At 39.4% G+C, this 18,376-nt stretch overlaps 1 protein-coding gene across 2 annotated transcripts in view; it reads right to left on the reverse strand.

The window, feature by feature from the left end:
* The window catches only part of VEPH1 (ventricular zone expressed PH domain containing 1), a 177,363-nt gene that overhangs the window by 31,392 nt on the left and 127,595 nt on the right, over positions 1–18,376 (reverse strand). For both annotated transcript variants that reach the window (XM_042459676.1, XM_042459675.1), the window contains one exon: positions 16,235–16,369. In XM_042459676.1, coding sequence (XP_042315610.1) covers positions 16,235–16,369 — 135 coding nt within the window. The remainder of the gene's footprint in view (positions 1–16,234; positions 16,370–18,376) is intronic.

The raw sequence follows: 18,376 nt of genomic DNA on the forward strand, positions 1-18,376 counted from the left end.
TGGGGTCCTTGGAAGTCACACCCATTTTTTCCTGCTGATGAGCTATACAATATGGAGGACAGATCCAGAATGCTGTTTCCTTACTGCTAAAGGCAATGTTCCTTACTGCTGAAGATGGAAGAGAGCCGGTGTGGTGTAGTGGTTTTAGCGATGGGCTAGGACACTGGGAGACCAGGGTTCAAATCCCAGCTCGTCCATAGAAACCAACTGGGTGGCCTTGGGCAAGTCATTCCCTCATCCTCAGAGGATGGCAATGGCAAATCTCCTCTGAAGAAATCCCCCCCCCCCAAAAAAAAACTGTGATAGGTTTGCCTTTGGGTTCAGTAAGTCAGAAATGGCACCCAACAATAACAAGGAGGATGTAAAAGTTTGTGCTATTATCAAGGAAGCAGTGATCTTAATGAAGACCAATGGGCGTGTGTGGAGATGAAAGGACATAAAATCATCTGACTTGCAGTGAATTTCCACTATTTCAGAAATAAACCTTTCCTCAACCTGATTCCTGTACACATTTGCCTGTGGATAAGTCCACTTGACACCAGTGGAGCTTATTTGTAAACAGACACTGATAGATTTATGTTGTATTTTCATGCTGGAGGACGTAGAGATTCCTAGAGATAACACTTCTTTATGTATTTGTAGGTACTCCAGCACAATTGTATGGTCAACATGGCAGATGCTGACCACAGAGTTGCACAGGAGGACCCAGAGATTCCTAGAAAGGTTTTCTCTCAGGTTAAAAAAAATGTGGGTTTTGTTATGTTTTTTCCACTTTCACAGTGGTCCTGTGCCCTAATGCCAGTGAATGTGGAGGGTGCATTGCATTATGTATGGATTTCAGAACACTTGTTCTCTGCTTTACAACATTCCTTGATGAAGTTCTACCATTTAAGATGACATGTAAATCACCCAAATAACACATGAGGAGGTTAAATGCAAAATTATTCTACAGCGAGAGTGTTTAGACTGCATAATGACCAAACAGAAAGGCTACCCTACCACCCACAAGGAAAGTGTTCACAGGTTTATCCAGATTAAACAGAGAAAAAGGAACAGTTTAGCATGATTTTGTTGACATTTAAAAGCAGATGGAGGAATTTCCCCCCTGCTCACAAGTCACAGTACAAATTAGTACAATGAATTGCAAAAGAGCTGCTGGGTTTGTTTGCAGTGTAACATAGCTGATGTCCTTTGACAAATATCAGTGAAGCAATTGACCGGAAATCTGTGAGGAAATAAATACATCTGGAAACATTTTACTTACTAGCAAATTTGAACTATGTTACACAAATATTTTCTGTGGCATGTACACAACATTCTTTGGAAACAGTTTTTTTTAAAAAAAAATCTCACAGCCATTTGACCAATATGCTTTGATTTGGCCACATTCCGCAAAACATAACTACTATGCAAATAATAAAATCTCCCACTGAGGTCACTGGGGCATGTTCTAATTTATAGAAATTTCCTTATTGTCTAAAAAGCAAAATATGTACAAGTAGAAGAAAGGAAAGGAATTTAGCAACAGCTTTTTGTTATCAATATGTACAGGCTGAGTATCCCTTCTCCAGAATTCCAAAACAGCCACATGGGTGGCTGAGACAGATAGTTGCACCTTTGCTTTCTCATGATTCCGTGTACACAAAAATTGTTTCATTCACAAAATTATTACAAATATTTTGTGTAAAATTTTATATCTTTTATTTATTTCAAGGATTTATGTCCCGCCTTTCTCCCACAATGGGATTACCTTTAGGCCTTGTGTATAAGGTATATACAAAACATACATTATTTTAATGTTTAGATTTGGGTCCTATCTCCAAGATATCTCATATTATATATGCAAATATTCCAAAATCCCCCCCCCCCAAAAAAAAATCTGCAATGCAAAACACTTCTGGTCCCAGTTATTTTGGACAAGGGAAACTCAACCTGTTGATCTTCCATATCCATGAAGTCTATAACCACAGATTCAACCACCCACAACTTGAATATATATATATATATATGTGTGTGTGTGTGTGTGTGTGTGTGTGTGTGTGTATACACACAAAATTCAAAGAGCAACATTTGATTTTGCCATTTTATATAAGGGACAATATTTTACTCTGCCATTGTATATAATGGGAGTTGAACATCTATGGATTTTGGTATCCATGGCAGGTCCCACAACTAAACCCCAGTGGATAACAAGTATCCACTGAATGCTTTAAAACTGCAATCTCAGAATGTAATCCTAAATGTCCAAGATCACCAAAAGTAGTTGGATTTCTAAAATGTTTTTCTCTTTGGCTAAAAGTAGACAAAGGGCCCACCAATTTCAACTGGAGATACTAAGCCCAGGAGGGGGAGCTTAACCATTCTTCCAGGGTATTTCTCAAATCATAGATTCTAAATGAAACACCAAGCAACTCTTAGAGTATTTAATACGTAATAATAATAATAATATTTATATACCGTTTTTCCATAGATCAAAATTGTTTACAGGTAACAGTAGATTATATTCCTGTTGGAAACATAGGATGGCAAAACTCCCAGTTATACAACCTTATGTTTTCTTGTTGCAGAAGAGGGTATCCATTGCCTCCCTGCACACTTTCCTTTGCCTTAGATACAGAACGGCACCCAGGATGCTCATTGGTTACAAAAGTATGTCTTTGCCTCCAATTTAAGACTTCTTCTTCCTCCCTGTATGCTGTAGGGGCATAAGAATGTATCGAGGCACTATCCTCAAAGCTAAGAAGGGGCCAGGGGAACTGAACTGTGCCCTGGAGCCCAGCCAGCTTTTACTGAGTGCCTGAGGAAAAGGAGGGTGAAAGGGAACAGCCTCTAAACAAAGCCATAAACATCCTGGCAGGGACCAAATTCCACCAGGTTCTTTAATGGATCTCAATTATGTTTTACTTTTCTTTTCTCCATCATCATCATCATCATCATCATCATCATCATCATCATCATCATCTCTTCCCTCCAAAGAAATTCAAAGCAGTTTAACATTAAGGATAGGAGAAATTTAATTTAGTTTCCATTCTGTAATGCAACCCACCACCACCATGTGACACAAGATATAACCATACTCCAACATATGCACTTCTATACATTTTGCAGTGCAGTTTTCAATCCTTCCCTCCATGTTTACAAAATGTATATATTAGGAGAAAATAAACACCTAAATAAAAAAAATGCATATATTACTAAGGATAGTAAACCATTGAATATTTTATATTGGATAAAATACAATACAACTAGAAAGATTCAAAGATTTAGCTGTGTTAATCTGTAGAATCAGTGTGCTGAGAGATCTTGTAGTACCTTTGAGGTCAAGGAGATTATTGCACTGCCTTTCCTCCCAGCCTTAGCATAGGCTGAAACTTTTGAATTTTTTTAAAAAAAACGGGTGTTATTGCATACCTCCATGCCCAGTCCGGAGGCATTGTGTACCCAATCTTGGCATCCCATACCTGATCCGTACTTCTCCAGTACTTTTTGAAAGAACGGGATTTTCCTATTCTTTGCAAAGCATGGGACAAGTAAGGATCAGTTACAGGATGCCAAGATCGAGTACGCGGTGCCTCCGGACTGGGGACAGAGCTATGGCATAACACCCTCTAGTGCCCCTTCTTTTTCTGAATCCTGCTTACACCTCTGGAATTTCTCTCTCCATGTATGATTGGAGTCTATGCCGCAGAATTTTGAGCATTATTTTGCTTGCATGTGAGGTTAGTGCTATTGTCCTATAGTTGCCGCAGTCTTTTATATCTCCTTTCTTGTGAATTGTTATGTATATCCAGAATTTCCAGTCTGTTTCCACCTTGTTTTCCATATTTGTTGGCATATTTCAGTTAGCACTAAAGTTGCATCTCCCTGTAGGCTCTGTAGCAGTTCAATTGGGATATCATCTGTTCCTGGTGATTTATTTTTCCCCATTTCCTTTATTGTAGATTCCACTTCACTTCTTAGAATTTGGGGCTCATTTTCATATGGCTCCTCATTCCATATATCATTTATTTTCTCATCTCTTATAACTCATCTTTTATAACTGTATAATTCTTCTGTGCATTGCCTCCAACGTCTTTTTAGTTCTTTTTGTTCCTATATAATTTTCTTTTCTTCTCCATAGAGCACCCCTGCTCTCGGTTTGAACTTGGCTTTAATTTCTCAGATTTTTTGATATAGGTCTCTCATTCTTCCCTTTTGTTCTTTCCTTCTATTTCTCTGCATTGGTCATTGTAGTATTTCTCCTTATCTCTGCGTGTCAGATGTTGGACAGTTGAGCTCATACCTCTGCCTTTGTTCCTATCTCCCTTTGTTTTTGCTTTTCTTCTTGCTTTTATTACAGTAAGTGTGTCATCTGTTATCCATTGTTTCTTATCTTTCTTTTTAGCTATTGTTAGTGGTTTTTTTGCATTCGTCCTTAATTATGTCTTTGACTTCTGTCCACAGTTCTTCAGGTTCCTGGTCAATTATACTCAATAGTTCAAATCTGTTTCTTACATTGACCGTGAATTCATCTGAAATGTTATTCAGGTCATATTTTGGTATAATGATGATTTTTGCTTTCTTCATCATCTTAACTCCAATTTTTGTTATGAGCAGTTCCCACCTCGCTCCTCCAATCGGAGGATAAATATTTATTATTATTATTATTATTATTATTATTATTATTATTATTATTATTATTATTATTATTATTATTTGTGGTCTGTTACACAATCAGTTCCTGGTCTGGTTTTGACCACAAGGATAGAGCTTCTCCATCTTCTACTTCCAATTATGTAGTCTATTTAGTTTTTGTGTTTACCATCTGGAGATGTATATGTGAATAGTCTCCTATCTAGTTGTATGAAGCAGGTATTTGCAATGAATAGCTTGTCAGCCTCACAGAATCCCACCAGACGCTCTCCTGCTTTAGTTCTTGTTCCTAATCCAAATCTTCCTACTGTTTTTTATTTTTCTTTGTTGCCAACTTTAGCATTCAATTATCTAATGATTAATTTGAAATCTTGTGATGGTATGTTGTCAAATTCTTCCTGGACTGCATCATAGAATCTTTCAGTTTCCTCTTTATTTGCATCTGTGGTTGGTGCATATACCTAGATTAATATGATGTTCCTAGGTTTACCCTGAAGCCTTATTGATAATAAATAGTCTGACTTTGAGTTGTATCCTTTCAGTGCTCTAGCTATATCTTTCCTTAGTATGAAGGCCACCCCATTTCTTCTTGTTTTTTTTCATTTCCTACATAGATTACTGTATAGCTGTCAGTCAAAATGATTGATTCATGTTCATTTTAAACTCATTCTCTCCTAGTATTGCTATATTCACGTGTTCCATTTCCTTCTTTACTTTCCTTCTTTATTTTTCTTTGCCATAGGTAGCAAAATAATTTGGATCAGCCCTCATAGAAGCATTCATCCTAAGGCAGTAGACTGGCACAATAGTAAAATAAGACAAGAACTCAAATCTTCATGCACATATTAGCCTGGCCTTTGCCTGACAAAGCTAATGTTTATGCTAACAAACAGTTTACATCGTAAAATAGCTATTGTACAAATAATGAACTATCCTGGAGGAACAAGCAACTCATTAAACAACAGAAAACAAAGAGCATTTAAACAAAAATCCTTGGATTAAGCTCATGTAGTGCACAAGGGGGCATGAGGTGGTTGTGGTCTCCATCTACATTGAGGATTTGCATAGGCACACACCTGGAGAGTCACTGAGATTGTTAGAACATAAAACTGTACCACCACCACTCTTTTGTACAAACACACACACACACACACATATAAATCCTTCCATAATAACTCCATGTGTATTGAGCAAAGACTGGCACATATCCAAATGCAGGGAACTGTGCCAAAGAACTGATAGAGAGAATGAATAAGGTCTTCCTACCTCCTGAGTAGTTGTGACAAATGTTTAGAAATGCTACTTCAATCAGCTAGGGGGAAATGGAGGCTTTTAGAAATAGCTTGGCAAAGAATCCCCAGCAATGAGTATTTAACCACGTTCAGACTGCCAGGCATTCTGAATGGTCTCTGCCTGATATAAAACATCTGGCTGTCATTGATGAAATGTAGCAGAGAAGTGTAGCTGATATACTTTATTATGATAGGATGGGGCAGCTGTAAATTAAAACAAAAACACAAACACCCAGATTTATTAACTCACAATTTGCAAGGGAAAAATCTTTTCCTTGCTGTTTGTCAATTGGTCTTTCCATGACAGTTTTTTTTATTACACATCTTTCCCCAGGAAAGCTGTACTTAAGCAAGATCTTCTGCTGCAAAGTAATATTCTGCTACTGAAGCCAGTAGAATCTATTGGTTAACGTCATACAGCAAGCCTGGCTATTTAGCTGCCAAATGTAGCTATATGGACTGGTAATATGTGTCTGTACCACCAACTGCTTTCTCCTTCAGTTCCGGTACACTAACTGAAGGAGTAGACATTGTTTCTCTAGGGGCTGGAATGATGTGGTTTGGGAGAAACTCATGCTCATATCATTAATTCTGGCATGCAGACTGCACATGTTACACTGTTTACAGAGTGTCTCTTTACTTCCATAACATACAGTAACCATTCCTGCAGACTGTAGACAGGTACTCAGCTGAAGGAGAAGCTGTATTCATATTCGAAGGACATTGATACAGATCTGACCTTTGCAATCTTTGGAGCAATCCAGATGTGATCTTGACAGAAAGTGCAAACTACTTAAGCCTGTGCTTGAGTCTTAAGCCTCCAGAATACTGTTAAAATCAATTATGCTCATGCTACAGTCTTAACCTTAAGTAAGGCCAAATGAATGAAACATACCAAATAATCCTGGTTAGGATTAGATATGTTAGTTGCATTGGGCACAAGAATGTTCATTATGTAGCATCTACACTGTAACTTTTAAGTCTTCTGAATATGCCCTGATAACTAGGGAGATAATTTCATTGACAAATAACCCAACTGCTTCCTAATGGGATGCAGCTGGGTTGTGGGATGCAGCTAGGTATTATAGCACATAATTTGCCGCTGCTGCCACTGGGTGACTGCATCCCGGGTCCCGCCATGCTTTGGAGGCTTCTTTTCAAAGTCAGAAAGCTCCCAGCTCCTGGGTAATTTGTCAATGCGATAATCTCCTAGATCAGCCTAGTGAAAAATCTGAAATCAGAATAGTCCCACCCCTTTAAATATGATGCTACATCACTCATTAATAGAACAGGAATGGTGTATGCATGGAGGTGTGTGTGTGTGAAGGGGTTCATACTTCAAGAGCAAAAGGGACACATGATTTCTGAAACATACTTGTGGCTTCATTCCCCCCAACCCGTCTTTAAATGTCAGAAATGACTCCACCAGGGAGAAACAGGGCTGCAGGGAGATTAAATGGTAGGCATAGGGATGAGTTAACACCTAAAGTTTTGCCAATATTTTTACATGACAATTCTCAGAATCTTTCAGCCAACATGGCTGGTAGCCACACTACGAGCCCTTTCCATTTGTTCTTTAAATCAATCCCCTCATCCTTGGATCTTTACATAGCTGAAGCCAAATTGCAATTAAAGAAATAGTTTTGCTGGCTAGTTTGGACCTTAGAGTGCGTATAAGCTTTTGGTAACAGCCTTCCCATATGTTGTTGTGACAGCCAGCTCATGATAAGCTTTCGCCACCAAAGACATAACAGCAACACGTTGCACGCACTCACACACACACACACACAAAAAAAAACCTCAGGATCCTCAGGGACCTCCCACTAACAGGGGAGAAAATATTTCAGAAGCTGTTGGCTAAGAGAGGAGATTATGAGACTGTAGGAGATTCCAAAATTTTGTTTTCCACAAGGGATTACTTTGCTCCAGTTTTGCAGAAACAATACAGCTGTAATGGTAGAGAGCCTCAGTGCATACTTTTACTGAAAAGAAGCACCAGAACAGCCCCACATGCACTACAGTCTCATACAAACAGTACTATGTTTAAGCAAGTAATACAATTGAGAATAATACAACTTGGTGCTGGTGTGTATTTCATAAAATCATAGAATCACACAGTTGGAAGAGACCTCGAGGGCCACTCAGTCCAAACTCCTGCCATGCAGGAAAGCACAATCAAAGCACCCCTGACAGATGGCATCCAGCCTCTGTTTAAAAACTTTCAAAGAAGGAGACTCCACTACACTTGGAGAGAATGTGTTCCACTGTCAAACAGCTCTTACTGTCAGGGAGTTCTACCTAATGTTTACTGTATATACTCAATTATAAGTCAGCCTCATATATAAGTCAAGGGGAGGTTTTGGAGCCAAATTATGGATTTTGATATAATCCATGGTTAAGTCGCGAGTAAAACATAACATCCCTTCAAATATTTAAACAGGACATGTAACGAAGGATGTAAGGGATGAAGCAATGAAAAACAATGACGAAGAACATACAAAATTTCAGAAGGCATAAATGCTTGTGCTCCCACTAAAGGATGGACGTATGAGTGAATAGAGGGGGTCAGTGTTTCCAGGACAGATTATTCTCTTGTCTTTCACCAGGGGATGTTTTTAAGAGTTAAAGTATAGTACTTACATTGACCAGTAAAAAGTCAGCTCCGTTTTTTTTTTAGTCATTTTTTGACCTAAATTTCTAGACTTATACAGGAGTATATACAGTAGGTTTAATCTCTTTTCCTGTAGTTTGCACCCATTGCTCTGTGTCCTAGTCTCTGGAGCTACAAATACAAGCTTGCTCCATCCTCAATATGACACCCCTTAAAATAATTAAACAGGGCTATCATATCACCACTTAATTTGCTCTTCTCCACACTAAACATACCCAGCTCCCAAAGTCTCTCTTCATAGGGCATGGTTTCCAGACCCTTCCCCATTTTGGTCACCTTCCTCTGGACACTCTCCCAACATCCTAATAATAATAATAATAATAATAATAATAATAATAATAATAATAGATTTATTTCTAGCCTGCCCAATCACGAAGAATCCGGGCGGGTTACAACAATAAAATACAACAAATTACAATAGAGTTAAAAAATCAAACCCTAGACCTACCCCCCCATTCCCAGTACTAAAACAGAATTAAACAGTAATAATATTAAAACATTAAAAACATTAAAAACATTAAAACATTGAACAAACAAAAAATAGGCAGAAACATTGGTGGGGGGAAATAGACAGATGAGGGGATAAATATCTATATCTGGGGAGGGTAACTAAGTTGGAAAGGCCTGCCGGAAGAGATCCGTCTTGAGTGCTTTCTTGAAAGCTGCCAGAGTGGAAATGTGACGGATCTCCTCCAGCAGGTCGTTCCATAGTTTAGGAGCAGTAGTAGAGAAGGCCCTCTGGGAGACAGATGTTAGCCTAGATTTTTTTGGCTGTAGTAGATTTCTTCCAGAGGACCTTAGTGTGCGGGACGGACAATAGGGAAGAAGGTGTTCACTCAAGTACTCTGGGCCCAAGCCATGTAGGGCTTTAAAGGTAATCACCAACACCTTGTACTTTGCTCTTTTGATTGTGGTGCCCAAAACTGGATACAGTATTCCAAGTGAGCCCTGACCAAAGCAGAAACTACATAGAGTGGCACTATTACTTTCCTCAGTGTAAACATTATACTTCTATTGATGCAGCCTAGAATTGCATTGAGTTTTTTAACTGTTGCATGACAGTGTTGTTCAACTTGTGCAACAGTTAAAAAACTCAATGTGATTCTAACCTGCATCAATAGAAGTATACTGTTTGCTGGGACTACTTCTGTTCTCCAGGAATTTTCAAAGATTATTGCCAGTGGCTCTGAGATTACTTCTGCCAGTTCTTTTAATTCACCTCCAACAAGGCTATGCTACTCATGCTGCTCCTGACTGATAGATATCCATAAAACGCTGGCAAGATAAATAGTAAAATGCTGATAGTGCCAGAATGGTGTAGTGATTTGCTTGTTGGATTAAGACACTGGGAGACCAGGGTTCAAATTCATGCTCAGCCATGCAAGTCCATTGAGTAACCTTAGGCAAGCCACATTTTCTCAGCCTCAGAGGGAAAGATAGGCAACCTCCTTCTGAACCAATTCTGCCAATAAAACCCTGTGATAGGTTCACGTTATGGTTACTGTATGTCAGTAATGACTTTAAGACACACAACAACAAGAGAGAGAAAGAGAGCATTATGGCTCTGAAACAGGCTATAGTTCTCATCTAGATAGCTAAATGCCTTTACAAGAATATTATTTTCCAAAGATGTTTGTAATGATACAGATGCCTGTGTGTTTGCAATATGCAGAAGACATATAAAGGTTCAAAATTTTTACAGTGGTTAGATTATATAGGTGCCTCTTAGTGAATGTTGGCTACAATATGAAAGAATCAGAAGTTGCCAATATAATGTAAAAAGTGTGATGCCTTACAAGAAATGTTAAGTTATGGGCCTAGACAATGAAAGGTCTACGTTCCTCCCTAAGGAGAGTGTATATATCTGTACATTTACTATTTTGTCACATTTTGTTGCAGAATCCACAAGTGGATGCTGCAATGTAGGGAAAGGCAGGATACAAATATAATGTATTATTATTATTATTATTTTATGGGATTATCATCTGAAGACTTGCAAACAAAAGGTAAAGCCACTTGTCATGTCCGGTTTTTCATTTTTGCTTTTTACATACAAAGAAAGGCTGCAAAAAAACCTATGTCCAAGCACCTCTACTTTTTCTCATCGGGGTACTATTTTATCCCAGCCACTTTAACATATTGGTGTGGCAAAGCAGAAGTGACATATTCTTGTTGTTTGTAAATAAACCCCACTTGGGGGACAGTGAAATTTCTTCCAGGGGAGAGAGATATAGGATTTACTGGGTTCTTACAAGAAGTATTTTATTTCCTTTTATTTTATGTGATGTTATTTTACTTTTATTATACCTTTCATTTTCTGTCTTTGCATGTCTGTGTATAACACACTTGAATCTGTATACATAAATACTCCTTTGGACATGGTACATTTTTAATTCTGCAAGAACTGAAATTCTCATTGGAATCACACCCTGTTGGGTAATCCCAACTAGAGCAGACCCATTCAATCAACTGTTGAATAGTGAGTCAACACATAGATAAATTCAATGGTTTCAATGGGACCTACTCTAGTCAGTATTAAAAAAAAGGTAGGCCAATGTGTTTTTGTATTTTTAAAAAAGCCCTTTGACCTAGAGTTTTACATTATAATAATTATTTACAATATTTTATGTTTTTAATCAAATTTTATTCAAATCTGTGACATCTTTTTGCATAATCTATGTAATAGGGAAAACGTGGGGGAAAAGAGTAGGGGCCATCTCTGGAAAATAGGGTTATGAATCTAAGGAGACTTAGGAAAATATTTTGTGAGAGAGCACTGGATGTTTTCTTTTTTAAAGGGAGGTAGGAGAAATGTCATAATCCCATCCTGAAAGCCCATGACACTAGGTGAGCTGTGTAACTCCAAGAAAGACATTTTATGGATCTTTCTCTTGCTAACAGCCAAAATGTCAGTGAAGGTTTTAGAAAGATTCTCAATGCTTGGTTTCAATTACGCAGTTTTAAAGTAAGATTGTATGTGTTTTCCTTTTTTTAAAAAAAGATAATTTCAGGCAGTTAAGACTTACCTCAAATATGTTTTGTTTTAAAGGAAATTCCATGCTGCTCATTCGCATGAACTCCAATTAAAGATTAATAGCTTTGACCAGAAATCTTTTGCTGTGCTTTGAAACAGTATTCCTTGCAATCTTTGAAAATATAATTGCTTTGAAACAGTAATCTCTTCAGAGGGCAAAGGTTGATAGAACTGAGCATGTGCAAAACTGAGCATGCTCCCTTCTGGAGCTCATGCTATAGCCCACAACTATGTGAATTTGCAAAATGCAACCAAGCAATCCATTCTGGCAGCTTTTTCTTGGTCTGCTATTTGAAACGTATTCTCTCTTTTGCAAAGCCATGTACCATTTTATTTTTCCATATACATATCAACTGCATGTGAAACAGATTTGGGACAAAACCCAAAAACATTTCAAAACATCATGCAGATTATGTTAATGTTCATACCACGTATTTACTACCACCCTACCTATGTTATCTTTATTATAAATTGATTTTAAAACTCTTTTAATTGTAATAAATTAAGAGCCCTCCCTCCTAGCCAACTGTCATCTTCCAGCCTGGAAGGAATGAAAAGACAGGCCCAACACCATCGGGCCTGAAGAAGAAGAGCCCTCCCTCCTTCCAACTGTCATCTTCCGGTCTGGAGGGAGTGAAAAGACAGGCTCAACGCCATCGGGCCCAGCCTCGATTAAGAAGAAGAGACCTCCCTCCAGTCCATCTGCTTTAGTCCAGGTCTCAGAGGGAGAGAAGAACCGCCGGACTTGATCCCTTTCCCCACCACCATTCCCTTCTCCTTTTGTGTTGTGTCTTTTTAGACTGTAAGCCTGAGGGCAGGGAACTATCTAATTAAAATAATAATTGTAAGCTGTTCTGAGAGCCTGTAGGGCTGAAGGGCAGGGTATAAATACCGTAAATAATAAATTTCATTCTTTTTAAGGGGGGATATTGTAATTTTATGTATTATATTGTATGTGGGCATTTTGGTGTGAGCCACTCAGATTGTCTTGCTACAGAAGAGCGGTATATAAATAAAAGTTTTATTTATTTATTTATTTATTTATTTATTTATTTATTTATTTATTATGTAAGCACTGCAGAAATCAGAGTTCAGGACCATCCCAAGGTATTTTGATGCCTGAATTAATACAAAATGGCAACACTGCTCCTCAGCCCAGCAACTACATACAAAGAAGTAAACTGGACTGGTGGTTGAATTAAACCTCAGTGTTGCCGACAGGACAGTATCATTCTCCACACCTGAGTGCAGGACACCAGTTTAGAGCCTGCAGACATGATGTGTAAAAAACACAATTCTGTCTTCAAGTCCTGGAGTCCAAGAGACATGGCCAAAAGGTTACTCACAGCACACACCACCTGAGGCATTGCCTCAGTTCTGGTCCTAATGGAAGTCCGACCATGTCAACATCTCAACTTGTTAGCAGATCTCTCCCACTTTCCTGTGCCAGTTATGGAAGAGGGTGGGTATTGGACAAAGTACTTATTTGGAACTCCAGTGGACAAAGGCAGTATATTATTTTGCAACAGATGCTGGAGACTAAAAATGGAAAAGGGATACAATGCAGAACAATGGATACAAGCTACAGGAAAAAAGTTTCCCCCTTAACATTAGGAGGAACTTCCTGACAGTAAGAGCTGTTCAACAATGGAACACACTCCCTTGGAGTGTGGTGGAGTCTCCCTCCTTGGAGGTCTTTAAGCAGAGGCTGGATGGCCATCTGTCGGGGATGCTTTGATTGTGAAGTCCTGCATGGCAGGGGTTGGACTGCATGGGCCTTGTGGTCTCTTCCAACTCTATGATTCTATATACTCCAGAGCTTGGATTGTCCAAATGGGACAGCTACTGGCTATAGTGGCGGTAGGATTCTAAGGGATTCAAATTTTCATGTGCACTTTCTGTCCTTCCTATACATAGTCTGTTCTTGTGCACTTCCTGGAGCCATCTGGATGGTTACCACTGGAAGCAAGATAAGGTGCAAACGCTCTTCTGATTTGGTTTTAACATGAAGTAATATAGGTAAACGCTTCTCCAGAAATGCTTTGTGTCCTGGGCACACCAGTTAGGCTCGTGCTCTTCCTATATTTCTGATACTTAGAGGAAATCATCATATTGTGTTATTTTGGAACTTAGTATAAAAACTTAATTTTCACAGCCAGCATATTCTGAAAATAATGCTGTGTCACTATCTTTTTTCCAGGCTGTAAATTATTCCTAAAGTTTTGCTCAGCTCCCATGAATTTTTAAAATTGAGGTGAGGAATAATACATGAGAAGGTCCCCCCCCCCCAACACATTGCCTGCCATAGTACCAACATGAAATCATTCCCCTTCTATATGTCTGATATATATTATATTTGAAATGTAGGGGAAAGTCTCCAGTTGGAAGACTCTGCTCACTGCAAATGGAAGGTACAGTGGTAGGTATTTCAAGTCCAGTAAGACCCTTGGTGGGGGCAAAGGATTAAAGGCCATGCTTTCTGTCCATGATGCCAGCAACTTTGGTTTAAAACATTTATACATGGCAGGTCAGACCCTGGGAATAATACCATGTGTTCTTTGCCCTTTAGCCTTCTGCACAGAGGATTATTTTCACATAGGAGTATTCAGTCAAGTAATTGCTCTTCTGCAATCTAAAATAGTACAGTCTACAGGAATGGTTGTACATGCATCTGCTGTTAATGTAAAATAGTATAAACACGGAAAGCAACAGATGTCATGAAAGTTTAATGTCAGAGACTGGATTTCAGCAAATATGCTGTGTGTCTATTATGTTTTTCCATCAACCCCTCCCCCCCTCACATGCTCAGAGATCTTTTATTTCAAAATACAGGATACAACTCTACTTAACACTTTCCTGTTAGGTGCAGTGGAAAGGCAAACCATGAGAAACAAACTTTGGACTGGGCAAATGATGGCTACTTAATAGAACCACCATTTTTACCATTTTTTTCTGAACGTCCCATTATAGGGATACTGTGGCTCAGTGGTTGAGATGCTGACTAAAATGCTGATCACAATGTCAGCAGTTCAGCAGTTTGAGACCGAAGTGCATCATGACGGAGGGAGCTCCTGTCACTAGTCCCAGCTTCTGCCAACCTACCACTTTGAAAGCACGTAAAAGTACAAGTAAGTAAACAGATACCACTTCACAGGGAAGGTAACAGCATTCCATGCTGTCATGCTGGTCACATGATCAAGGAGTCATCTTTGACAATGTTGGCCCCCTTGGCTAAGCAATGGAGATGAACACCACCCCCTATAGTTGGATACAACTTGACAATCATGTCAAAAGGAAAATGTTTACCTTTACCTTTAAGTCCCACTATGCTTATTCCATTCATAGGCTGCCTGTCACCTACTATAGTTAAAAATAGAACAACCTGCAAAGTCCCTTGCAAACAATTGCTTATCAAAAGCTGCTTGAACAAAAAGGCATTTGCCTAGTGGCAAAGAGCAGGGAGGGGAGCAGCATAGTCTTCTGTGGAAAGGAGTTCCACAGGGTGGGAGCAGTCACTGAGAAGACTCTCTCTTGTGTTCTCACCAGATGAGCCTATGATGGTGGTGAGACTGAGAAAAAACTCTGCCCTGAGGCTCCTAAGACTCTGGCAGGTTCATCTAGGGAGATACAATTCTTCAGACAGTATGGACATAAGCAGTATAGGGTTTTATATATTATAACCATAACTGGTAGCCAGTGAAGCTATTTAATGTCAAAGGTAAAGATACATTTGATTGTAACCTTAGAATTATTCCTAAAAGAAATGCTTTTAATCAACCGGGATGAATTAAAATATTTTCAATGAAACACACTTTTCAAAAGTGCCAGGTAAAGAAGGTCTATATTATAGGCTCACAATCTAATTTTACTCCAATGTACTGTTTTTTAATTTGTACGATTCCTAGAGATAATTTGCTAGTGAGGGATCTAAGGAATTTAATCAATCAATTAATTAATAATATGCACATGTGTGTATGTGTTTTCGTGTTAAAGGAATCTGTACAAGAGAGATATGCAAGGAATGATAAAATGATCTTTTATCATTCTGGCCAAACCCACAAGTGTTCTTTTTCTATTTGTGAAAGGCAGCCGAAATAATGTTTATCTAGGAAGTCATGAAAGTAATAATTTTGGACAAAACACAAAAAATAAGTCACAGACAACCAACTTTTGCCACTCATAGGGCAAAGGAAAAGATAGGGCCCCTCATATGCTCATGGGTGACATGTGAAAAGAAACATATGCTGCTTTGCTTATGTTCTCTTCTTTATCGGACTTTATGGGGCTCTATGTTCTCTTTGACACACATTGTAGCCATTACTCTGCTCTTGCCCTTTTTACAGAATTTGTATCTAAAGATTATTTCTGTTCCACCGGTGTCTATATGCCCAATTATGGGGAAAACTCCAGTTCTCCCCAAATTTTTTGGCACAGAGGTTTTTAGCAATATAGCATAAAGCCAAGTGGTCTCTGTTTCACCAAAATATTTGAGAACAACATTGATATGACCCCAATATCCAGGTTCTCCAACTGCAGCACAGGTTGTTCATCCACTGAAGTACATTTCACACCTTCATAAATGATCATGAGTAAAAAACAGATTACCTTTTGATGTGGAAATGTAGATTGAACCATTGCCGTTTCAAAACTGTGTGTTCCCTTCAGCTGGGTTTTTCCCCACAAAGTTTTCAGAGCTTGCACAGAATTACTTTGCATGGATAAAGGTTCTGGAAACAAGCTCTGTTGGACAACATTGAAAGAAGAAAGTTTCACATGTAGGCTTCTTTAATTAGATAATTAATATTCAAAAACACACAATACAAAATAATCATTTAAGTGGACTTTACTTGTTTGTTTGTTTGTTGTTAACTGCTCTTGCATCAACCTCAACTCATGGCAACCCTATGGATGACATGTCCCCAAGATCCCCTATCCTCTAGCCTCTGCTCAGTTCCATGGCCTCTCTGACTGAGTCTAACCATCTGGTCTGTGGTCTTCCTCTCTTTCACCTTTCCTACCATCACTGTCTTTTATAAGGAGTCATGGTTTCTCATTATGTGGCCAAAGTATGAAAAATATATGGTTTCTTGAACCAAGACCAAATCTCCCTTTGTACTTTGATAATACAGTACGCCCACGTTTTACGTGGGTGTGCCATACACTGAAAGCCATGCTGGAAGAGCCCTTCACATGCCCCAAAAGAACTAATGGGGCATGTGCTGCAGGCATGAGCCCCATTACTTCCAATGGGGCTCCACCATACACTGATTTCCCATTACGCAGAGGGATCCAGATGGATCCCCATGTAAAGGGAGGGCCCACTGTATCTATGAATGTAATTGATTCAGAGATCATAGCAAACTAGTGATTACAATCACAGAGAGTACCCAAGGCATGGCCCTGATACCCAAATCACTATTTAGCCTTGACATCTGTACTGGGTCTCAGTACAGATATCATAAACCCAATGTAGTCCTCCTTAGAATTGGTGTCACAACATCATAAAGCAGAGGATTCTTTGTCAAATAATCTTCATTGCTCTTAAAATATCACTTGTCTTGTAGGAGTATTTGGCACCTGTATTAAGCATAATGCAATGGGGTGAGTGCAATATGAATTTGTGGTAGAAATAGGAGAAATGATTGGCTACTCCAGTGGGGCAAAAAACAAACAAAAAACCAAAAATGCAGGGGCTCGACAGACTGCCCCAAAAGGGTGGGTTGGAGGCGCCCAGATTTCCTCTGGAGGGAGGTCACAGTAGCCAAACTGCACGGCGTCCCTCCACCACAAAAAGAACCGTTGGCACACTCGTGACGTGACACGCAGCGACATCTATATGCTGCGAGTTGCTTACGTCACAATGGTAGTCCCCATGTGGGTGGGAGGCCACCATTACGCTGCTGCCATGACATGCTACGGTTAGGGAGCATGTGGTTGGTGTGTGCTCCCTAACCTTAGAATTGCTGCCAGGATGCCGCTTCCTGCTAGTATGTACCGGGCCTTAGTTTATTTTCTCAGGAAATCCATTTTAGGACAGGAAAGGGGATAGGCAAAAAAAGTTGACCTACACTTGGTTAGAAAACCTTCTAAAAGCTGACTCTCCTATGTGGGTGTAAGCTACCACCCATTGTTGGGGTTGGAGTCACATGGATGCTCCTTCCAGACAAAGAGAACAAAAACACTAATGAACTTCTTGAGAGAAGGGGTAAGTGGTTTGTCTGCAGATAAGAAGGAAGCAAAAGACTTTAGAGCATATACCACATAAAGATACAGGGGTAAAACAAAATTCCAGGCATTATCTAGACCCCCTCCCCCCTCACTAATCACTTTTACAAGCATTGATGCCTCTTTGCTTCCAAATGCTTCAGTTGAAGTTTCACACTGGATGTTGAGAAGATAGAACGAACAGAGATGAAAATGTTACTTAGGGCTGAAGCAGACTGGTGGCTTGGATCAGCCCTCAATTGGCCTGGGACCATGGTAACTGGATGGCCCACCACCGCGATCCCAAACAAGCCACCAGCAAGGAGAGCTTTTTCTGCATTCTTTTTTTCTGGCAGCTTTGGATCACCTTAAGCAGACTTGGAGTGGCTTCCAGCTGCTCTGGGGGCATGCGTCATCTGCACGCCCCACCCCCCAAAGTAGCTGGAAGCCACACCTTTTGGCCCATCTGCTTCAGGCCTTAGTTCACCCAACATATTTGGTTGTATATTTTCAAACTGAATCATACATTTACATGAAAATTGC

Source organism: Sceloporus undulatus, chromosome 3, assembly GCF_019175285.1.
Source record: "Sceloporus undulatus isolate JIND9_A2432 ecotype Alabama chromosome 3, SceUnd_v1.1, whole genome shotgun sequence".
Lineage (NCBI taxonomy): Eukaryota > Metazoa > Chordata > Lepidosauria > Squamata > Phrynosomatidae > Sceloporus > Sceloporus undulatus.